The sequence below is a fragment of the Protopterus annectens genome, chromosome 8.part0, assembly GCF_019279795.1.
Source record: "Protopterus annectens isolate FY-2018-M chromosome 8.part0, PAN1.0, whole genome shotgun sequence".
Classification (NCBI taxonomy): domain Eukaryota; kingdom Metazoa; phylum Chordata; order Ceratodontiformes; family Protopteridae; genus Protopterus; species Protopterus annectens.
The window spans coordinates 1,349,177,272-1,349,202,693 of record NC_056741.1 but is presented as its reverse complement, the minus strand read 5'-3'; the positions used below and the strand labels follow the sequence as shown (position 1 = coordinate 1,349,202,693).

The 25,422-nt window shown below is 41.1% G+C and overlaps 1 protein-coding gene across 1 annotated transcript in view; it reads left to right on the top strand.

Moving 5' to 3' along the window:
* LOC122808093 overlaps positions 1-25,422 on the top strand; it is an 87,572-nt gene that overhangs the window by 49,901 nt on the left and 12,249 nt on the right. Inside the window, exon 3 of the mRNA XM_044079066.1 lies at positions 3,842-4,064. Within this exon, the coding sequence (XP_043935001.1) occupies positions 3,842-4,064 (223 nt within the window). The remainder of the gene's footprint in view (positions 1-3,841; positions 4,065-25,422) is intronic.

Sequence of the window (25,422 nt, the reverse complement as noted above, 5' to 3'; positions counted from 1 at the left end):
CATTCTGTTTTAGCTCAGAGCAGATCTGAGCATTGCCATTTAGATTCTTGACATAGTTATAGAATGCCTTGTGGTTGTCTTTGGAATCTTTGTCAATTTTATTTTCGTAACTAGCTCCTAAAAACCCAGACTACTTTTACCACAGTTGAAAACTGACTCTCAAATAGGTGTCTGATCCTAAACCCAAATAAAACCAAGCTGCTACTTTTCTCACCCACCTGTAAGTCCCCAGCAGCATCCTTTACCATAACATCTAAAAATGGCACCATCATCACCCCAGACCCCATCACCAAACTCCTAGGAGTTATTATTGACAATAATCTCACTTTTGATATCCATGTAAATCAATCCATCAAATCCATGAATAAAAAACTAGGGTCACTTTACAGGATAAACTCTTTCCTTACACTACCAACCACTGTAGACATAGCCCAATCCCATCTTCTTTCTTCCCTCCTACAAGCATCTCCCATACTTACTAACCTAAACAAATCTGACCTCAATAAGCTCTCCAGCTGCTATAATAACATTGTCAGATTTGCCACTGGCTCACCTTATAGACCTCACCACTGCCTTAACCTAAAAGAACGAGGCTGGTTAGAGCTGCAAAGCCTCCTACAACTAAATCAACTTATAAAAACTCATACATTTCTTAGGCATCCAAACAACACCCTTGCACTGGAAAATATTATTACCCCATACAGTAATCTAAGCTCACTCTGCTCAACAAATAGACTGCTTGTCCAAACAGTCAAAACTAATAATAAATCTGGACACTCACTATTTGTAAATGCCGTTGGTAAAATATGGAACTCCCTCCCTGACCACCTAACTCTTACCACCTCATTAGCCCAATTTAAGAAAAGACTCAAACTTCATTTCAGATCACACTGGTTATGTCCATGCTCAAGCCCTGATTAAATGCCTTCCTCTAATTTCTAACTACTCCGTGAGTTACCTATCTCCTAATTTTTAATGCCTACTCTGTACACAACAACTTGTTCTCAGACTGTAAAAGTTGCCTTTGTCACAAAGTATACAATTTTTTTAACTGAAGTATGTAATATGGAATCTCATCAGAAGGAAATGTTTTTATAAACTTATTCGAAACCAGCATTTTTTTTTGTTGTTTTTTTACCTGTATCACTAGCTGGCATAACCTTATCTGGCACAAATAAAGTTTTTTTTATGTAAAGTACACTACATGATGTTATTATTACCTTTTAGACGTCTTCTGCTTATAAATGTTTCTATGTAAATATTGCTACATGTTTTTTATTACCTTTTCTGACTGTATGTTTTTTGACTGAGCTATTCTGACTGTATTGTGTTTATGGAGCTTTTCTCCCCGGGCCTCCGCTGAAAATGGATATGTATCCAGTCGGACTATCCCGGTCAACAAATGTAAAATAAAATAAATAAATAAAGTATTTATCAGCTCATTAACACCCATATGGAGTACAACAGTGTCATACTGGTACCCATGGTTCAATGACCTGAGTTAGTTTGTTCACTGGGTTAGATAGCTGTTCACAAATGACCAATTTCAGTCTCAGCTTGGCAGCGTATTTTAAAGAAGAAAGGTAATTCGACAATTACAAAAAGATTCCAAATGTAAGATTTGAGAAAAGACAGAAAGTTGTCATTATACAGTCATATGTAAACAATTATGTCTACGGCTAATGCCTTTCTGCTGGTGAAAACCCCAGAAGTAAGCAATTTGTATCTTTTCTACTGTGCTCTGGGTCTCTGTGGCAACTCAAAAGTATGGCTAAGTTTAACAGCAGTATCTTCGTGGAAATTTAAAAGTATGGCTAAGTCTAAATAGCAGCACTGTTAAAACAAACACATTACATGTATACATATGCTAACTCAACAGAAAAAGACAGCAAACCTATCTAGCCTGCCATTTGACTACATTCAACTTCTACTGTACAATAGGGTAAAAGAGGATTCTCAGTGAACAAAAATGAAGGCATTAAAGTTGAGAGACCAGGGATGGAAGTATGCAAGCTAAAAAGACCATGGTGTAATTAGGTTATGTTGGTGGAGATATGGCACCGGTATTTAGCTGTTCTCTGAAGGTGTGCTTTTACTTGTGAATGAAATTTTGAGTAAAGTGTTGTTTGTTTAAGAAGAGATGGCATAGATTCCCAAAGTTTAGGGCCTAGTATAGAGAAGCATTGATTTGCACACTCAAGTTTTGTTTTAAGGTCCTGCTATGTGTGACATGAATTATCTATGTTTCTAAGGTTGTAGGATGGGAACAATCATATTAATCTTGTTGCTAATAGTGAGAAGGTTTAGTTTTGTGGGAGTTTGAATAATTGTGAGCTAAGCAGAATGTCTGCACTTTGTTTGGCTGGGCTGGCATCCGTTTTGCTTTTTGTAGAGTTTTGCAGTGGTGTTCTTGTTTTGGTGAAATTATGAACCAACAGATTTTGTTGGTGAGTTAATGAGTGTGTAGTTTCATTTTTGATAAGTAAGCTATTAATGGAAGCCCATATTCTAGATGGAAGAAGGGAATGCCATTCCCTATTGTTACTCTGGAAACCTTTGAGAGGAACGACAATATTTTGTTGGCCCAGAATAGTAATGAGTAAATTTTCTTCCTTGTGCTGTCTAAGTGGAGGGAGAAGGAGAGCGATGGAGCTAGCTAGAGTCCTAAATATTTAAATGTGTTGGTAGTTCCTACAGGAGAATTGCTGTTATCAATAATTTGTAATGCACAAGTTTTGCTCCGTTTGCTTTTAGTACCAGACAATATTGTTTATGTTTTGGGTTATTTAAGTATTTTCTTTTTTTGTTACTATTCCACTGGGTTAAAGAGTGAAAGTCAGACTATAGTTGTTGCAGTCTTGAGATGGATAATTTGAGTGGTATAGCAGCATGTCATCTTGTAAAGTAAGACTGGAAGGTGAGGGAGATGAAGGGGCAGCTTGTTGATGTTAGCGTCAACACCTATCTGTTTTTTTTGACTGTCCAGAAATCAGACTGATTGTCTGGTAGTCCAGAAAACACTGTACAAACTCCAATATACTGTTTCAGAAAAAAACGACTATCAGAGCTTGTTAAATCAGCAGATTTACTATGTTTTTTACATTCAGCAGAAAAAAGCCTTCGTAAATGGAAAAAGAGGGCATTCCTCCTCAACTGATATTATGATGATGATGTCATGAAATGAGAGGAAAGTGGGCGAGGAGGGGAGGAGATGGGCAGGGTTATCAGAGGGGTGAGGGATGTGGCCTTGGTCCAGTTTTGGCCACAACAGAAGGAGGCAACCCTAGTTGATGTAGACAGAGAAAAGAAGCATGTCAAGGATACTTTGTGCAACACCTTGTTCAGTTTGGCTAAGGGCAGTCGTGAGGACTGGACCTTGACACTAAAGTAACTGTTCGACAGATAATGTCTGAACCATGATAGGGCATCATGGCTGCTGACTATATGAAGTAGGTGGTATAATAGCATTTTGTGATATACTAGGTCAAATACTTTGGTAAGTTCAGCAAATATGGCACCTGAGAGTTGATCTTTGTTTATTCCTTTGAAGATTTTTTTCTGTAAGAGTTCATATGGCAGTTTGTATGTTTGTGTGTGTATGTATGTGTGTGTGTGTGTGTGTGTGTGTGTGTGTGTGTGTGTGTGTGTGTGTGTGTGTGTGTGTGTGTGTGTGTGTGTGTGTGTGTGTGTGTGTGTGTGTGTGTGTGTGTGTGTGTAGTGTTAGTAAAAGCATGTTCTCATGTTATGGCATGGACAATATTAACTGCCTGTTACTTTCTTTTTGCCAAGTAGTTTCATATAGAATGCATGAATCCATAATGCTGTGCTCTATCTCTTTTAGGTGCTACTGTGAAATTGTCAGCCTTAACTCCTACAATATTCCCAAACAACGTCTTTATATTTTTGAAACAATCAAGACCAAGAGGATGTTATTTTGTACCAGGAGGGTAAAGCAGTTCTGCAGAGCAGCATGCATACGCAACTTTTTACGTTTCGTCAGCAAGAACTCTTGTCTGGTTGACCAACTATGCCATGGTGGCAGATATACTGATAAGCCACGCAAGGTAATACAGTAGTTGAAATAACTTTTCTATTACACTGTAGGGCATATGAATTCCATGTCTATGGCTAATGCTTTTCTGCTCTAGAAAATCCCAAAACGATGCCATTTGCAGCTATTTGACTGCTCTGTGCATGTCCATGGTAATTCAAAATTATGTCTAAGTCTAACAGCAGTACTGTTAAAAACAAACAAATTACATCCATACATACATTCACTCAACAAAAGAAGACAGCAACCCTATCTAGTCTGCCATTTCAGTTCATTTAGCTCCTATCTCCTCTCCATTCCTACCGTCTCCCTTCACCATTTCTTCACTAGTCCCATAACCTGCTGAATGTCTTTGTGGATGTCTTATCCAGTACCCATTTCATTACTACGTTACATGGGTCCACAACCCCTTCTGTAAAGATAAACTTCTTCAGATGCAGGAGATTCAGGGATTAGTTAGTCCCTACAGTCTATCCCTTTGCCCCTCTCCTCCTCCCTCTCTCCTTCCTGTTCAGGATGATCCATGATATGACCTTGTGCACCCACAGCATATATTCTGGGTTTTTTTTCTGATAACTGTGGTCATATCCTTTCTCCTTCATCCCATGTACCTTTCTAATGGCTTTTTTCTAGATTTCTTCTAGCAGACTGATATAATTTCCTCATATGGCATTTACAACCATGCACAGTACTCAAGGTGTAGCTGACAAGGAAACAGTAGAGTAAGAGCCTTATCTCTTTCTTTCTATTGTTTGCCACCCTTAGGGTATACATTAGCTTTCTGTTTCTTCTGCCACTGCCTCTCAAGCTGCTCCTGGTGATCCAAAGCAGGAGTGATCACGACTCACAGATCCTCTTTCCCACTGTTATACCATTAGTTTCACTTCTCCCAGCTAACTTTTCCCACTAGGATTCCTATTACCTGAGTGCAGTACTTTGCATTTGTCTGGAATGAACCTTAACTACCACAGTTATGCACCCTTGATCAGTCTTCTGGACCCTTCCTTAGACTCTTACGCCATCCTCTACTGCTTCACACATGTTTGTGTCATGTGCAGAATCTGATCCAGTTTTCTTCCCTCAGATATGTCTGTAGGAAATACTATAAAGAATACTTGACACAAGCTGAGCACTACAGATTTCACTAGTTTCTTTCCGGTTTATTCCAGACCTTGTCCTTTCATTACAGTCAAATGTATCTCATCATTCTTTTTTACCTGTGTTTGATTGACAGCTCATTCTATTTTATGAACCCATAATGGATGTCATCCTGGAAATTGTTGCACCCCTCTAGAGTAACCAGTTTTTACCTTGAGATTATCTCCATGACTTTCCCTGCCACTGCTGCTAAGCAAATAGTATTTTGCTATATTTTTCCTGCTATCCTTCTGTACACATTTATAACACCTGCTGTCCTACAGTCCTCAGACACTTGTGCACTAGCCAGTAATTTATAAAACATGTCTGTCAAAGGACCTGTCAGCAAACAAGCTAGAATACAGAAGACTCTTGGACATAGCCCATCATACCCTTGTACTTTATTCTGTCTAAGGCCAACCAGATCATCTCCACCACCAGCCTGTCTACCCTGCTATACATCCTGTGTGCTCTCCACTCTGCTGTTACCTTCCTCTCAGCATGGAAAGCTTTTCTTTGCTTTGCTTTGGGAGGACTAAACTAAAGTAATAATTTAATATCTTTATTTTTCCAGTCCTCAGTGAGCTCCTTGCCACCACCAAGTTTTCTTTGCTTGATTTCAATCATTAGGCATGTGCCACTAAAACCTGATGAAGGCATGGCCACTTCCAGGCTTGGCTTCAGTCATTAAGCACCTCTCACTACAGCATGATGAAGGCATGGCCACTTACAGGCTTGGCTTCAATCATTAAGGACCTCCCACTATAAGCTGATGAAGGCATGGCCACTTATACAGGCTTTTCTTAAGTCATTAAGCAACTTCCACCACATCTAATGACCAGATAATGTTCACAGATAGAGCAATGTCAATCAGAAACATTTGCCCATGTTTGATGAGCAGATTAAATTTACAGATGTAGTTTCAGGGATGTCACATGATAGTTCTGAGAAGATAACTACAGAATGGGGATTGTCAGAGGAGGCAAGGTAAGAAACAACAGATTGTAAGATGTACAAAACTATAACTTTTAAGGTTCCTGCCTTCCATATTTTATATAATATAACCTTCTTTTCAGTTTGCTGCAATAAAAAGCATCACACCTCTCAACTGTCCCTGATTTTGCAGAAGATTCTAGATTTTGCATTAGATTTTTGCTCTGTCCCATGTAAAATTTTTGATGTTTTAGTAAATCACCAATGATTACAGCTGGTCAGTTAACACCAGCCATTAGAGTTTCATACATGTATGTTTATGTAAAACCTGTTGTTCTATTAAGTTCTTAAGTACATTATAGCAATGTTTAAAATGTGTACCTAATTTTAGGTCTTTATCCTTTTTTTTTTTTTTTGGCTTTGTCTCAAATTCTTCAGCAAAGAAGTTGAGAGGTATGAAGATTATTGTCAGAAAGGTGATGGTCTGTCCTCTTAAATTTGTATACTGCTATCTGCATTATCCCAAACAAATCCACAGCACCAGATGATGACATTATGGAAGTTTCTGAAGTAGCAAATTACATATTACATGTTCCCATATCAGTGCAATGTAATATCACAGACATTTCTAGGCAGCAGCAGACTGATATAGCACAAGCATTTATGTGGCTGTAAACAGTGATAATAGTGGCACTGCAATGGCATCACATTTTTTCAGAAGGTCGATATTGTGACAGCTTCCATAGCAACAGACCATGAATTATATCACCATTTTCAGTAAAACAAACAGGTATTCCAGCCAGGTGTTACCATGATAATACAAAACAAGTATTCCAGTAACATAAATTTATAATGCAGAAGGTTATGAGTGGTCTCCAAAAGAAATGGATATCAAGTAATCTGTAGTCAAGGTGAATACTGACATCCATTTCAAAAAAGATAACTAGCGGGTTATGATGGGAGAAATCTGATCAGAATTTGTTGAGGTACATATAGTTTTAGCTGTTCCAATGTACTATGATTTATAGAAAAAGAAAAGCAAGAAAAGAGTAGGAGCGCAAAATGTTTTACAGATTAAAAAGCTGTAAAGACAGACACGAAATAGTGTATGTTTGTTAACCAACACCTTTAAAAACTGACGGACACTTCATTCTACAACACTTTTTTTGTGTGTGTATCTTTGTGTCTGTGCTGTATTGTTAAGGCCTTACACCTTATAAAACTACTGAAGCTTTCTGGTGCTGTTCTGTGGTGATTTTCATATGTCTGCTAGCACAAGACTAGAGTATGCTTTGAAAGATGCATGATACGCTTATATTTTGCCCAATTTCATGTACTACAATATGAATACTACAATGTATTACTGCTTGGTAGTAGCCTGATTAAATTGTAACTTTTACTCTAAGCCTTTTGGTTTAAGCACTTGGGCTCCAGACCAGTTGTTTTACATTAAGAAGGTTTGCGGTCTGCACTGTTGTGGCAGGACAGGTAGCTTACATCCTTCTAAGTTGGGAACTGCTGATTGAAGGCTCAGTGCCTGTTATTCTAAAAGTGTATTTGTTCTGGTTAAAGCACGTGGGCTTCAGGCCAGCTGTTTTTCATTAAGGTTTGGGTCTGCACTCTTCTGGGAGGAGAGGCTAGATTCTGCCCTTCTGAGCTGGGAATTTCTGGTTAAAGGCTTATTGTGCCTACTTATTCATAGGTTCATAGGTTGGTACTAGGCTATCAGCCCTAGGGCCTATACAAGCCTAGCAATAACAATTCCCTGGCTATTTCTTCCCACACTATTTACTTCCCTGGACCCCTTTTTAGCAGGGTGACTGATGTGATCCCCGAGGTGAATTTCCTTTCTCCCATCCAATCATCAAGGTTCGTTTTGAAGAGGGCCAAAGAGGCGCTCTACTTGACATGGTAGTCTATTCCAGAGTATGGGGAGTCTCTGGGTCAGTAACCTATCCCTCCAGCATGTTTTGTTTATTGTGATGACAAGGTTTAGATCCCTGGAGCGTGTGCTCTGAGGGATTGGGATTTCTTTAAGTCTAGCATGTCCAACAGCTCTGGGTTTGACATGGCCTTGTATGTTAAGCAGAGATCGCCTCGGAGTAGACGATATGTGACAGAGTATAGCTGGAGTTCTTTAAGGTGGTCAGCATAGGGCATCTGCTTTAGGCCTGTGATTCTTTTAGTGAGGTATTTCTGCGGCCTTTCCAGTTGTTGCAGATGTCTTGAGAGGTACATACCAAATAGGGCATTGTATTATATAATTGGTCTAATAAGGGATGAGTACTAATACCACCATATCTTAGACATCCGATGTTCAAGCTGGTCTTTGATCTTGCCAAAAAAGTGGTTTTACTGCTATGTTTTTTATATAAAAAAGAAATTTACAAAAAGAATTTTATATATATAACATTTTATAAAATGGATTCCGAATGTACTAAAGGTACATAAGGTTTTTTTAGTATGTGTAGTGTACCCTTGGTTTTCACTAATCTATGGTGTATAAAATACATGTATTAGAAATTATTTTAAAATTGAAATGTGTGCACTAACTTTGGAAGCTTGTAGTATGTCACTTCCTGTATTTTACATGTTAAATACGGAGTGTAATTCTTGTTGTTCATACTTCCTCTGATGAAGCTACAGTTTCCTGTGGCGAAAACGCTTGTTTTTTATGAGAATAAAAGTGCGTTAAGGACTTCTCTGTGGTGTTTTCCGTGCTGGCAAGGACCTCGTTTTGTAATTTCTTCTGTTTTTTACCTTTGACGTTGGTAAGGGATGAGTACAGTGGGACAATGACCTCCTTTTTTCTGGATGAAAAGCCCTTAGTGATGAGGTGTGCCACATAGATGGATTTCCTGACTGTTGTGGCGATGTGGTTATTGAAGGTGAGACCACTGTCCCTATGTCTCTTATCACATTTTTGTTGTTTAGTGTACTGCCACCTATGTGGTAATTCACAGGTACATGTTTTTTCCCAAAGGGGATAACTACACATTTCTTGGCATTGAGCTTGAGCCCATGGTTCTGGCACCAAGCATCTGTTTCTGTAAGGCCCTTTTGTAGAGTATCCACATAATTTGGTGATTCAATAATGGCTCCCAGTTTGCAGTCATCTGTGAACTTTGTTAGCCAGAGTCCCTTAGTGTTGGCCTGTACTTCAGAGAAAGTAGACGCCAAACAAGAGAGGTCCCAGGAATGAACCCTGAGGTACTCCACTTGTCACTTGTCTGGAGCTGGATTTGGAGTCAGCTACTTTTACAGTGTGGGTTCTGTCAGTAAGCCAGTTGGCAACGCATTGAGTGACGTAGGGATTAATGCCCAGCTTAGTAAGTTTGTCTATGATTCCAGAGTGGGGAATGGTGTCAAAGGCCTTGGTGAGGTCCAGATAGGCTGTGTGGACTGTCTTGCCCTCGTCCACGGCTCTGGAGACTGATTCGAAGAAGTCAATCAGGTTCAGGAGATAAGATCGGCCCTTCACAAACCCAAACTGGGTGGGGTCCAGTGTTTGAAGGTTGCCAATGTTGTTTCATGGCCTTGCAGATCAGGCTCGTCAGACTGATGGGGCGGTAGTTCCCGAGATCCAAGGTGGATCCCCCCTTGTGGAGTGGAATAACTGTAGCTGTGCGCCACTCAGTGGGCACGAAGCCTGAGGTGAAGGTATGATTAAACATGACACTGAGGTGAGGTGCCAGTTCATTTTGTAGTTCATGTAGTACACAGCCCGGGATGTCATCTGGTCCCATGGCTGCTGTATTCTTAGCTATGGAGAGTGCGTTTTTTACCTGTGTGGCCGTTATTACCGGAATTTGGCAATCTTCCGGTATTGAGATGAGACATTTAGGGGGTGAGAGCGGGGTAAGTTGGCACTGAATCGATCTGCCAGGATATTGGCAATATCCTTGGGATCAGTATATTTAATGCCATTCTGTTGTAGCTCAGAGCAGATCTGAGAATTGCCATTTAGATTCTTGACATAGTTATTGAATGCCTTGTGGTTGTCTTTGGAATCTTTGGCAATTTTATTTTCATAACTAGCTTGGGAGGATTTTATGAGGGATCTCAGCTTCTTACTGAGGCTGGTAAGGGAGTTTTTTGCATCCTGGGATTTTCCTCTTTTCTGCAACAGTTTCTTCCTTTTGTTGTAAAGTTTGTTTATGGCAGGGGACCACCAGATTGGCTTCCTTTTTTTGGAGGAGAGCATCTTGGTTCTATTTGGGATGGCACGATTCATGCAAGAGTGGATGTGCTCGTACAGTGCCTTAGTGTAGGACTCAGCAGTCAAACTTTCAGTTCCCGTCTGCATGGGTGTCATGAAGTTTGTAACTTCTGACTTGAGTAGCAAGAAGTTGGCTTTGGAGAAGTTTTTTATGGGGGTTTCCTTACTGGGGGGTGGGGTAGGATGTGGATGTTAAGGGTGATTAGCTTATGGTCTGACCTGACCAATGAGGGGGTGACCATAGGTGTGGAGCATTGATTTGCCATGTTGGTAATGACCAGGTCTATGATATTGGCGCTCCTGGTGGGACTATGGATTAGTTGATCCATGGCATTGGAATTTATGAATTCCAAGAACCATCGGGCAAAGGTGTTGGTACATGAGTAGTTTCCCATTTAATGGCAGGGTAGTTGAAATCACCCAGTATTAGGGTGTTTGGTTGTATATTAATATTTTCCAGTATGTTTAGAAAGGTGTAGTAAGATTCTTGGGGCATGGTGGAGGATCTGTAGCAAGCTACAATTTGGATTGCAGTCTTACCTAATGCTAGTTGCACCTGGAGAATTTCAGACGCATTGTGTTGGGCAACTAACCTGGTGGTGTGAATATCCTTGGTGAATATGAACACTCCTCCACCTTTAGTGTTTTGATCCTGGTTTGGTGGCCGAAAAGTGTGATAAGAGTTGTAGCCTGGTATTGCAGGGGTGCTCTCTGGAGCCTTGAACCAGGTCTCAGTTACTGCACAGATATTGATGTTCTCCATTTTTAGGAGTGCCTTGAGAGAGTGCATCTTGAGGATTAGACTTCTAGCATTGAGTAGCATTACCTTCAGATTTTGCGTGCTTGTACCTGTTACGGTGGTGGTTTTGTCCTTTGTACTTTGCCTAAAAAAGGCACTATAGGGGTGGCAAGAGCCTTAGCCAGTAACCTGAATCCCAGGGGCGACTGGTGCAGACCATCTCTGGCAAAGCATCGTGGTCTGTCGATCATGTCATCCCAGGCAGACAGATACTGGATCCCCTTTGAATGACACCAGAAGCTTAGCCAATTGTTGGAGTCAATCATTTTGTCCTTATATTGTGCTATGATTCTGGGAGAAGGCAGGATGCTACTCAGGGCTAGGGTCATACCTGCCTGGGCCACATGATCTGAGAGCTCTTCCATGTCTCTTTTCATGTAGTCCAGGGAGGTATGTCTCAAGTCATTCACTCCAACATGGACAATGACAGAGTCATATTTGTACTTGTTGTGGAGTGACATGAGTGCATGAGTTATGTGGTGGATCCTGGCACCCGACAGTCAGCTGACTGTAATGTTCTCCTTGTTCAGCCTGATGAGTGGGACATCAGTGTGCCTGACTATAGAGTCACCTATGACTAAAGTGTTAGGTACGTTGTCTTGCCTTAAAGATTGTTGCTGCGTGGCACACTGGTGTTGTGGTTGTGATTGGTGTTTGTTTGCATTTCAGCTTCGGAGGTCCTTGTTGCTTGGGCAGGTTACAGTTAAGGGCCTCCACATATGTGGATTTAGTGCTGCTATGTGTGGGTGTTGGTGGTGTGAGTTTAGAAGGGCTATGTGTTGCTTGAGGTGTAGTGCGGGTGTTAACCTTCTCCTCTTGACTGTCTAGCACAATCTTGGAGGAAGAGAGCTTTGCTTCCAGTTTGGCTATGTAAGTGCATCTCTCACAGGTTGTAGTGTTGGGTGGTAGGAGGAAAGGGTTGTCTGTGTACATGAGGCAATTGCTGCATTGCCCCAGTATGCCCAGATTCACCAGGTGGACAGGACAAATCACTGGAAGCTGACCCTTGGACATGCCAGGTTTGGTGCTTTTTTTTTGAAAAGTACAGGAGCTGTTTTCCCTTACCTTAGCAAGGTACTCTGCAATTATAGGCTGTTTAGTGCCTATAATTAATTTCTCCTTATTAATAAGGAGAGTTGAGTGCTTGTATCAGTTTAAGGCTTCCTAGTGCTTTCCAACAGGTATTAGAGCAAGTGCTAGTCACAGGGATGCTTAAAGGTAAGATGAAAAAAATGGTTTATCCTAAACACTGCAGTGTGCACTAGAGAAGTTAGATGTGAAGGCAGGTAACTTAAGTTTTACCTGTCTAAAAAGTTAAGTTTTAGTGGAGAGTCATTTTTAAAACAGCAAGATAGATTGAAAGGGGGTGATCGCTTTTGTATTCTGGTACTATGGAATACAGTAGAATGGCCAATAAATTTAAACAGTTGAAGGGGAGTGATTTCACAAAATTATAATTTTGTGCTTACTCACACAAGCCAGTGAAAGCAGAGAGGAAATGAGATATATGGTCAAATTAACATAAGACGCAGGCAACTAGAAAGACAGTGGTATTTAAGAACACAACACTGACAGGGTGGGGGGGGGGAATATCTGCCTGACTCACAAGAGACAGAGCTGTGGTGTCTTTTGAAGTTTTAATATGTATTTAAAAGCAGAATACAAGTAAAACACAAGGTAAAGAAAACAAATCACAGTATTCAAAATATGAAAGGCAATAAACTAATACAAAGTACAACAAATAAAAAGCAAGCTAACCTTTCCTTCACAGGAAAGTGTAGCAGAGTCTGGGTGAGCCTTTCTAATTAAGCTCTGAAATGTTTTATTTTACCTCTTAAGTAGAAGGTTTAGTTCCTAGCTCCACCCCCTCAGTTCACAAATGAACTGTTTCTTTCTGAAATTAGTGCGCCTTGGTTGCTGTAGCATAGACTAGATTCAGGCATCCTGAATCTAATTTTGTTTGTATAACTTGAGCACTAATCCAGGCCATCTCTTTTGGAGAAGGTTCCCCTGCACCCTAGTAGCGGCAGTGTGCAGTTAGAACTTGTCTGATTGAAGACTGCTGGAACAGGGCTCAGTTTTGAGCTTTTTTACTAGTTAATTGGGTAATTTGGTTAAATCAGTTTGCTCATTTTCTATTGTTATATTAAAAAAAATTGCACTTTATTCATCTGCATTTATTGTATTTGTGTTTCTTCCTACTTTATTACTTTATTTTGCTTTTGCTGCTTGTTCTTAAAAGTACTTAATTGCATTTATTCTGCTGCATTTATTACTGCTTGTTAGTAGCCTGATTAAACTGTAACTGTTATCCTAAGCCTTTGGTTGAAGCACTTGGGCTTCAGACCAGTTGTTTTACATTAAGAAGGTTTGTGGTCTGCACGCTGTGGCAGGACAGGCAGCTTACATCCTTCTAAGTTGGGAGTTGCTGATTGAAGGCTTAGTGTCTGTTATTCTAAAAGTGTATTACTTCTGGTTTAACCACTTGGGCTTTGGGCCAGTTATTTTACATTAAGAAGGTGTGGTCTGCACTCTTGTGGGAGGAGAGGGTAGATTCTGCCCTTCTGAGCTGGGCGTTTCTGGTTAAAGGCTTATTGTGCCTGCTTATTTGAACAGTTTATTTCTGAAATTGTAGCATAGACTAAATTCAGACCTGCTGAATCTAGCTTTGTTTGTATAACTTGAGCACTAATCCAGACCATCTTTTTTTGGAGAAGGTTCCCCTGCACCCTAGTGGCAGGAGTGTGCAGTTAGAACTTGTCTGATCGAAGACTGCTGGAACGGGGCTCAGTTTTTAGCTTTTTATTGGTTAATTGGTTAATTTGCTTAAATCAGTTTGCTCATTTACTACTGTTATATTAAAAAAATACACTTTATGCATCGCCGCTTAGCAAGGGTTAAACTATTCCCGGCGCCATAAAGTCTGGTCTTCAAAATTTCCCTTAGATCTAGTCAGTTTTTTTAGTTTTAACAGTAAAATCTGTTTCTTTGAGCTCAGCACTTGTTCAGAACTCGTTGTAAGCACGAAATAAGCTACAAATTACTACAGCACTCAACTTTCCTCACTTGTCTAGAGAAAAACAATTTTAGTACTTAATAAATAAGCACCTATCCAGGCATGTCTAAGGGTCAGCTCTTGGTGTTTTCTCCTGTCTACCTGATAAATCTGGGCATCTTGGGGCAATGCAGCAATTTCCTCATGTACACAGACAAAACCTCTTCTCCTACCACCCAACACTACAACGTGTGAGAGATGCACTTATATAGCCAAACTGAAAGCAAAGCTCTCTTCACCCAAGACTGGACTAGTCAGTCAAGAGGGGAAGGTAAACACTTGCACCACACCACACTCATCACATAGCCCCTCAAAACCTACACCACCAAAACACACACATAGAAACACGAAACACACACCTAGATTTGCAGAGGCTATCAATAAAAATCTGTTCAAGCAACCGAGACCTCCAAAGCAAAAACGTAAGCAACTTCCACCCCCAACACAATCCAAATGACACATAGCCCACAAACTACTCAACCACAGCACATACGGCATAACAATGTACCCAACACTCTAATCATAGGTGACTCTATAGTTAGGCACACTGATGTTCCACTCACCAGGCTAAACAAGGAGAACATTACAGTCAGCTGACTGTCGGGTGCCAGGATCCACCACATAACTCATGCACTCATGTCACTCCACAACAAGTACAAATATGACTCTGTCATTGTCCATGTTGGAGTGAATGACTTGAGACATGGCTATGGGTTCTTCAGCAGCCCCAGCATTTGCTAATTTGGTTATGGCCTGGTGGGAAAAACAATTTCTGCCCACCTTGACGGATAAATTTAACATCCGCTTTTTTTGTCGTTTTATGGACGATTTGTTTTTTATCATTGATGGGGACAGTACCACCATTGACCAATTTTTTATGGAAATCAATACTCTGTCTGATTATTTAAAATTTACCAGAGGATGTCAGGGGCCCACGGTGAATTTTTTGGATGTTACTTTAAAATGGGATTTTATAGAAAATCGAATGCATAGTTCTATTTTTCGTAAAAAAACTTTTAACAATGGATATTTACACTATAAAAGTGGTCACCCCAAATTTATTACTAATAACATTCCTAGGGGGCAATTCATACGGGCGAGCCGTATGACTTCCAAAGATACTGATTTGGATGCTGAATTTGCCTTCATATCATCTTTATTTATTAACAGAGGTTATGAAGTAATTATTCTGGACCGGACTAAGAAGGAAATTTGGTCCAAAAGGGAAAGTAAATATTTTCCATTGTTAAATCTCATAAATAATGAGGCGGACATTGCATGTAGTAAGGGGACGGTAAATAAGTTGGATGCCAATTTGATTTGTTCATTGGAAATGAGTTCTGATTGTAGGGAGATTCAAAATATTATAAGGAGAAATTGGGGTATTATCAAAGGTAACAAGGACATTTTTCAGGTTTTGGGTGAGAAGCCAGTTTTTGTTCAAAAGAGTGGTTTAAATTTAAAAAGAATTTTTGAGAACCAGCAAAATAGTGTTCCTAAGCCAGCTACCCAGAAAAGGGGAATGCACCCTTGCAATAATTGCAATTTTTGTCGTTTTATTTTTACTGGACCTTATATTCCAGTCAGCACCCTTAACAGAACCCAGGAGGTCCCAGGTTTTGTGAATTGTGGAACCAGGGGAGTTGTTTACATCGCCCTGTGTTCCACTTGTGATGCCTTTTACATCGGGATGACCACCAGGGAATTTAGAATTCGTATAAGGGAGCACATTTATAGTATTAAGTCTAGGGACGAAAGGAATGCCCTGTTTAAACATTCACTGAATTGTTCATTTTTCAAAAAATTTTTATTTTCCATACTTGAAGTGGGGCGGAAGGACATGAGGGAAGGGGATTTTAAGAATTTTCTCTTACAAAGAGAAACTTACTGGCAAATAAAATTAAAGTCAGATACCCCCCCTGGACTCAATGAGACCATTAATATTAAATGTTTTTTGAACAAGCGTAGGTTAAATGTAAATAAAACAGGACATTCTATTTTTTCTCATTTTTATTAAGTTTTTTTTAATGATTTGTTAAGACTGTTTAGGAGTTTTTAAAGTGATTTATGTTAAATTTGTATTAATTTTTGTCTTAATTGATTAATTAGTCACATGATTATTATATGGTATTTAAGAGGTCAGTTGTTTTAATGTTATCATTCTGAAGAAGTTTTTGTACGAAAGCGGCTAATAAAATAGTATACGCTATTTGTTCTCAGTGGTATTGTTCTCACAGCAGTTTTACCTTGCCTCCCTGGACGTGTTTAGTTTCTTGGTGTTTTCTCCTGTCTACCTGATAAATCTGGGCATCTTGGGGCAATGCAGCAATTTCCTCATGTACACAGACAAAACCTCTCCTCCTACCACCCAACACTACAACGTGTGAGAGATGCACTTATATAGCCAAACTGAAAGCAAAGCTCTCTTCACCCAAGACTGGACTAGTCAGTCAAGAGGGGAAGGTAAACACTTGCACCACACCACACTCATCACATAGCCCCTCAAAACCTACACCACCAAAACACACACATAGAAACATGAAACACACACCTAGATTTGCAGAGGCTATCAATAAAAATCTGTTCAAGCAACCGAGACCTCCAAAGCAAAAACGTAAGCAACTTCCACCCCCAACACAATCCAAATGACACATAGCCCACAAACTACTCAACCACAGCACATACGGCATAACAATGTACCCAACACTCTAATCATAGGTGACTCTATAGTTAGGCACACTGATGTTCCACTCACCAGGCTAAACAAGGAGGAAGTTACTGCCAGTTGCCTGTCTGGTGCCAGGATCTGCCACATAATGCACACACTCAGATCACTCCACAATAAGTACAAATATAACTCTGTCATTGTCCATGTTGGTGTGAATGACCTGAGATGCACCTCCCTGGACTACATGAAGAGAGACATGGAGGAGATCTCCGATCTTGTAGCCCAGACAGGTATGACCCTAGCCCTGAGTAGCATCCTGCCATCACCCAGAATGATACCACAGGACAAAGATAAAATGATTGACTTCAACAATTGGCTAAGCTTCTGGTATCATTCTAAGGGAATCCAGTATCTGTCTGACTGGGATGACATGATCGACAGACCACGATGCTTTGCCAGAGATGGCCTGCACTTGTCGCCCTTGGGATTCCGGATACTGGCTAAGGCTCTTGCCACCCCTATAGTGCCTTTTTAGGCAAGGTTCAAATGACAAATTTACCACCTTAACATGTACAAGCAAGCAAAATCTGAGGGTAATGCTACTCAATGCTAGAAGTCTAGACCTCAAACTGCATTCACTCGAGGCACTCCTCAAAATGGAGAACATCAACATCTGTGCAGTGACAGAGACCTGGTTCAAGGCTCCAGAGAGTGCCCCTATATTACCAGGCTATAATTCATACCACACTTTTCGGCTACCTAACCTGGACCAAAACACTAAAGGCGGAGATGTGTCCATATTCATTAAGGTTATCCACACCTCCAGGCTAGTTGCTCAGCATAATGCATCCGAAATTATCCAAGGGCAACTAACTCTGGGCAAGACCACAATCCAAATTGTAACTTGCTACAGATCCCCCACCATGCCCCAGGATTCCCACTCCTCATTTCTTGATACACTGGAAAATATTAGGGTACAACCCAACACCCTAATAATGGGCGATCTCAACTACCCCACCATTAACTGGGAAAACTACTCATGTACCAACTCTTTTGCCCAACGTTTTCTGGAATTCCTAAATTCGAAAGCCTTGGATTAACTTATCCACACCCCCACCAGGGGCAGCAATAACCTAGACCTGGTCATTACCAACATGGGCGACCAATGTTCCACACCAGAGGTCAATTCCTCGTTGGTCAGATCCGACCACAAGCTAATCACCCTAGACCATCCACATCCCGCCCCCACCCCCGTTAGAGAAACCACAGTAAAAAATTTCTCCAAAGCCAACTTCACGCTTTTTAAGACAGAAGTGGCAAACTTCATGACACCCATGCAGATGGACAATAGAGGTATGACTGCAGAACCCAACACAAATGCACTTTATAAGCACTTACACAAGTTTATGGATTGTGCTATCCCTAACAGAACCAAGATGCTATCCTCCAAAAGAATTAAACCAATCTGGTGGTCCCCTGCCATAAACAAACTCTACAACAGAAGAAAGAAACTGTTGTAAAAAAGAGTAAAATCCCATGATTGGAGGAACTCCCTGGTCAGCCTCAGTAAGAAGAAGAGATCCCTCATAACATCCTCCAAAGCTAATTACGAAAACAAAATCACCACTGATTCTATAGACAACTACAAAGCATTCTATAGCTATGTCAAAAATCTCAATGGCAACATTCAGATCTGCTCTGAGTTACAGCACAATGGCACTAAATATAAAGAACAAACTGATATTGCCAACATCCTAGCAGATAGGTTCAGTGCTAACTTTACCCCCCTCTCATCCCCTAAAGAGCCTATCTCTATACCGGAAGAATGCAAAGTTCCTGTAATCACAGCTGCACAGGTAAAATCCACACTCTCCAAAGCCAAGAAAACAGCATCCACAGGACCTGACAACATCCCAGGCTGCTTATTACATGAACTGCAGAATGAAGGGCACCCCACCTAAGCACCATATTCAATCATAGCCTCACCTCAGGCGTTGTGCCCACTGAATGGTGCACAGTGATGGTTATCCCACTCCACAAAGGGGGAGCCACCATGGACCCCGGGAACTACCGTCCCATTAACCTAATGAGATTGGTCTGCAAGGCCATGGAATGTATCATCATGGATCTTATAAACAAAGACATTGGTAATCTCCAAACTCTGGATCCCACCCAGTTCAGGTTTGTAAAAGGCAGATCATGTCTCCTAAACCTGATAAACTTCTTTGAAGCAGTCACCAAAGCCATAGACAAGGGTAAGGTGATTCACACAGCCTATCTAGATCTTGCCATGGCTTTTGACATCATCCCCCACTCTGGAATTATAGATAAACTCACTAAACTAGGTATAAATCCATATGTCGCAAGATGGGTTGCCAACTGGCTCACTGACAGAACCCACAATGTGAAAGTAGCAAACTCCAAATCCAACTTCAGACCAGTGACAAGTGGAGTACACAGGGTTCAGTCCTGGGTCCTCTCCTGTTTGGTATCTACTTTTCTGAAGTACAGGCTAACACAGAAGGTCTTTGGCTATCGAAGTTCGCAGATGACTGCAAACTAGGAGCCATAATCGAAACTGTGAACGATGTGGACATCCTACAAAAGGGCCTCACGGAGACAGATGCCTGGTGTCAAAGCCATGGCCTCAAACTCAATCCCAAAAAGTGCACTGTCATCCCCTTTGGTAAAAACTCTGTACCCATGAGCTACCACATAGATGGTAGTCAACTTAACACTGAAAATGTGATGAGACCTTGGGACACAGGTGGACAGTAGTCTCTCCTTTGATAATCACATTGCCACAGTAGTCAGGAAATCCTTCTACATGGCACACCTCATCACAAAGGATTTCTCATCCAAGAAAAAAGAGGTCATTGTTCCCCTCTACTCATTACTTACTAGACCCATTATAGAGTGCAACGCCCCTTTTGGTATGTACCTCACAAGACATCTACAACAACTGGAAAGGGTGCAGAAATGCCTCACAAAGAGGATTACTGGCCTCAAACAGATGCCCTACGCAGACCATCTAAAAAAACTCTAGCTTTACTCTGTCGCATATCGCCTACTCAGAGGCGATCTCTGCCTAACATACAAAGCTATATCAAACCCAGAGCTGTTGGACATGCTCCACTTAAAGAAATCCCAATCCCTCCAAGCTACATGCTCTGGGGACCTAAACCTTGTCACCACAATAAACAGAACATGCTGGAGGTATAGATTCCTGTCCCAGAGACTTCCCATACTCTAGAATAAACTACCTATCTATATCAAACAAAGCTCCTCATTAGCACTCTTCAAGAACAATCTTGATGATTGGATGGGAAATAGGAAATTCACCCCGGGGATCACCTCTGTGGCTCTGCTCGACAGGGGCACAGGAAAATAATTTTCTTGGGTGGCAAAAGCCAGGGTACCTTTTTGGCTAGGCGTATATAGGCCCAGGGCCAATAGCCTAGTACCTACCTATAAACCTACCTATGAACCTAAGAAAATATTCTATTATCAAGACATTACTTGTAAATTGGACCAGTTCTAAACAAGTGAATTAAATATGATTAAACTTATTAAAGACACAACTGAGCTAATAAACTAACTTATGATGATATAACCATTACTAGGCTTGTAAAAAATTAGTAAATATGTAACACCATATGAGTTAGTATGGCTACAAAATGTGATATCACAGGTGATTCCATCCAAGCATATTACTGAATGGTTTGTCTAGGTGACCTTTATACCTTTTGGTTCAGATGTTATTTGGGATATTTTGCACATACCCTAATGTTTATGGACATCAGACTTGATTTTAAGCTCTCTATTTATAAACTATAGCCAAACAATCCACTTATACTGTACTGACAAGGTAAAAAGACCAAACCATGCATGTCTACAGCTAGTATGGTTTGACTTTACTGGCCTGAATGTACTTGTAAAGACTTAAAAAGTAAAATGTCATGGGCATTTAGAAGCCATGCAGCTGAAACACTGTTATATCCTTAAGGGATTATTTATATATATATATATATATATATATATATATATATATATATATATATATATATATATATATACATACACACACCATGGGCTTCCATTACAGGAAGTTTAATGTACTACGCTGTGAAGATGCTAGCTTTGATGGGACTTTCTTGCTGTTTTTACTGAATGGTTTGTTTGTGTGACCTATTTTCTATTTGGTTAGGATGTTATTTGAGATATTTTCCAGGTACCTTAATGTTTATGGACCTCAAGCTTGATTTTGTGCTCTGTGTTTTTAAAATATAGCCACAAATCCACTTACGCAATACTGAGGAGGTAAAAAGGCCAAAACGTCCAGGTCTACCACTAGTAGGGTTTGGCTTTATTGGCCTGAATATACTCATAAAGATGTAAAAAGTCATGGATATTCAGAAGCCATGTAGCTGAAACATAACATATGGGCCTAGGTTACAAGTATTACACACACAGTTTGCCTGGGTCTTTCTTTCAGTTTTTATTGAATGGCTTGTCTGTGTGACCTTCTTACTCTTTGGTTTGGATGTTATTTGCGATATTTTGCAGGCATCCTAATGTTTATGGATACCAGACTTGATTTTAAGTTCTGTGTTTCTAAAGTATAGCCAAACAGTCTACTTAGTCTGTACTGATGAGATAAAAAAAAAGGGAAAAAAAGGCCAAAACATGCATGTCTACAGCTACTGGGATTTGGCTGTACTGGCCTGAATGTATCCATAAAGACTTAAAAAGTAAAGAAGTCATGGGCTTTAAGAAGCCATGTAGTTGAAACACTGTTGTGTTTGTAATGGTTCATTTGCATATATCCCACGTGCCTCTACTACAGGAAATATACGTTAATATACTCTAGCTTGGTTGGGTCCTTCTTGCAATTTTATAGCAAGTGTTACAAAGTAAATTTGTAATTTCACAGATCTTCTGTGGAGGTAATTTGATGTCAAAGTTGCTTCTATGTTAAAAGACTGGTAGATCACAAGTATTTCATTCACAGGTTCATATGTTCCTAGGTGTGTACTAGTCTAAGAACCACTGGGGCTTTTTTAAGCTTAGTCATGCATCCCAAATCCCTGACAAGTTCTGGTACTCTTAGCAGTGTAAGCAGGGGCCTGGGTGATGAAAAGCATTTACAACAGGGACTTGGGAGACAAAACATTTACAAGCTACCTGTGTCCATTAGTGACATAGGTGCCAAACCAAGGGTGAATTTCTGGTTCTCCATCCAGTTGTCCATGTTAAACTTGAATTGGGTTAGGGTGGAACTCTGTTAACATGGATGGGGAGTCTGTTACAGAGAGAGGGTAGTCTCTGGAATGCATAAGTATCTCTACAACAGGTCCTATTTATATCACAGACAAGGTTTAAGTCTTTAGAATGAAGGAGCCTTATCAAAGTGGGGTAAAAACATGTCTTGTACACTAGGCATATGTCTTCCCTCAACAGCCTGTAGGAGACAGAATACAGGGTTAAATATTTGAGGTGGTCTACATAGGACATGCTATTTACACCCTGTATTCTTTTAGTGAAGAACTTCTTTGGACATTACAATTGTTGAATGTGCTTGGTTAGGTACATACCAAAGAGGACACTGTATTCAATGATAAGTCTGACAAGTGCTGAAAACAGTGGAACAATAACCTCCTTGGACTTAGATGCCATTCCTTTGTCTGTGCACGTCAAGTTTGTGCAGCATGTATTCTATTTTGTTGGAATGGTTGGGAAAGAAGACTGGCAACTCAATGACCTGAATGATATTAGACTCAGAACAGACTTTAGGCAAAAAGGAGCGGTTTGTTCTGAGAGATACTCTATCAGCATGGAAAATCATATAAGGAGGTCTGATAGATAATGCTTGAAGTTCTGACATTCTACAGGCAGAAGTAATGACCACTAGAAAAATAGTTGTCCAGGACAGAAATCTAAGATCACAAGATGATGCTGGTTCAAAGGGGGAAAAAATTATTTATGATAGCATAAAATTCAAACTCCAAGGAGAATAAGGAGATTTCAATGGGGGACTCATGTGAAAAGTACCTTTGAGAAAAGCCTTAGATAACTTATGGACCATAATATTTAAACCATCAATTCCAAGATGGAAATTGGATATAGCAGCTAACTGAACCCAAACTGTAGCAGCCACTGCTCCCTCCTTAAAAAGTATAGTAAAAAAATCTAGAATGGACGGCAATGGAGCTTGAAAAGGATCAATGTTTTGTTTGCCGGCCCAAATGGAGAACCTCTTCCACTTACTGCGATATAATTTTCTGGTGGAAGGCTTATGGGAAGACAATAGAATTTGTCTTGTGTCGTATGACAGGGAATGAAGCCTGGCTATGTGGGGAACTGAATCAGCCAAGCAGTTAGCTTCAGTGACTGCAATGAAGGATGAAGGTCCCCTGACGGGTGTGTGTCAGCAGATCTGGAACTGGGTCCAGGATCCATGGATCCTCCAGCAGGTGATGGTGTAGAAAGGGAAACCAAATCTGTTGAGGCCAATGGGGGGCTATAAGAATGACAGTCCTTCCCAGCGACTTCGCTTTCTGTAAAAATCTGGGTATCAGTGGGATTGGAGGAAATGCGTATAGGAGACCTGGAGGCCAATCGTGTACGAGTGCGTCTTTCAGTGGATGTCCCGGAGGTAGTATCAGGGCAAAGTAGCTTCTGCATTTGGTATTGATATGACTGGCAAAAAGGTTGCAGCAAGGCTGGCCCCATTTGCGGAAAATCCTGTCCGCAATGTCTTGGTTGAGAGACCACTCGTGAGGCAACAAAATTGCCCTGCTCAGCTTGTCCGCTATCACGTTGGATTTCCCCAGGATGTGCTTTGCTAACAGAAAACACTGGGATGACACAGCCCATTGCCATACTCTGAGGGCTTCCCGACAAAGGGGGTAAGACTTGGTTCTGCCCTGTTTGTTCAAGTACCAGGCCACTAACATGTTGTCTGTTGGAATTGCAATCATCCCTAGAGGAAGAGAGTCCTGAAAATACTGCAATGCCAGAAGTACTGCTCTCATCTCTAGAACACTGATATGCAGATGTGACTCTTGATCCATCCATGTGCCTTGGGCAGTCTTTCCCTGAAAATGCCCCCCCCCCAGGGAAGCGTTTGTGGTCACAGTGGCTACGAGGGGGGCACGAAGGGTCATCCCATTGTGATATGAAGAGATGTCAACCACCACTAAAGGTCCCTCTTGCATGAGTTTGTGATGAGGATCATATGGTTCATTGGCAATTCCTGGTAAGACCATTGGGTGAACAGAAGCCATTGAAGAATTCGCATATGCAGCCTTGTGAGAGGAATGGCTAATATTGCTGCCACCATCAAACCTAATACTTTCAAGACCTCTGCGGCTGGAGCTCTGTTCTTTGACACCAATGAGGTGATGTGATGGCGAAGCAGTGAGACCCTTTTGGCTGGAAGACATAGAGTGGTGGTTGAGGTATCTAACTCTATTCCTATAAAGACGAAATGCTGTGATGGCAACAAGACAGAATTTTCGAAGTTGACCGTAATGCCTAATTGGTTGCAGAGTGTCAGAGTGGATTCAGTTGCCGGAATCAGTTGATGCCTGGTGGTGGAGGTAAGGAGCCAATCGTCTAGGAATGGAAACACCTGGAATCCTAGACGCCTCAGGGAAGCCGTGACTACTGCCATGCATTTGGTGAAAACTCTGGGGGCTGTAGTGAGACCAAAGGGCAGGGCTCAAAACTGATAGTGATTGGCTCCCAGCCGGAAATGCAGGTGATCTCTGGAGTGTCTGTCCATCTTTATGTGGTAGTATACATCCTTGAGATTGAGGGAGCGCATCCAATCACCTTTCCCTAAAAAGGGAAGTATGGACTGAAGCATGTCCATTCGGAACTTCTCTTTCTTTACAAATTGGTTGAGTCTGCTGAGGTCCAAGATAGGTCTCCAATCCCATGTTTTCTTTGGAACCAAAAAGAATCTTGAGTAAGTTCTGAATCCTGTTTGGTCTGCTGGGACTGGCTGGATGACTCTTTTTTTCTAGCAACTTGTGGACCTCTATAGTTGCTTGTTCCCTGAGACTGGGTGGAACATCCGGGATTCTCTTGACAGGAATAGGGGGGAAAGAGAAGGGTATGAAATACCCTCTGGAGATGATGCTTTGTACCCAGGTATCAGATGTTATGTCTAGCCAGGCTTCTGGGTATAAAGACAAGCGACCCCGACTGCCTCCAGTGCAGGACAGCTGGGCCTCCTTTCAGGAGCGCTGGTACGGCTGACCAGAGAATTGACCTCTGTCACCCTGCTGTTGCGGACCCCCTCTGCCACGGCGGGAGGAATCTTCCATTATAATCCCCTCCTCTGCCTCTAGAGGGGGTTTTGCCACGTGTGTCCTGAAAGGCTCCTTGGGCTTTTCAGAACCACATCTTTCTGCCCCTAGGGCCTTTAGGATAAGGCCGAGTAGGGTTAGAAAAGCAGACTGCAATGGCAGACAGAGTCTTTCCTTCCTGCTCACACCTGGTCAAAGTTTCCTTGAACTTGGGCCCAAATAAGGATGAGCCATCAAATGGGGTG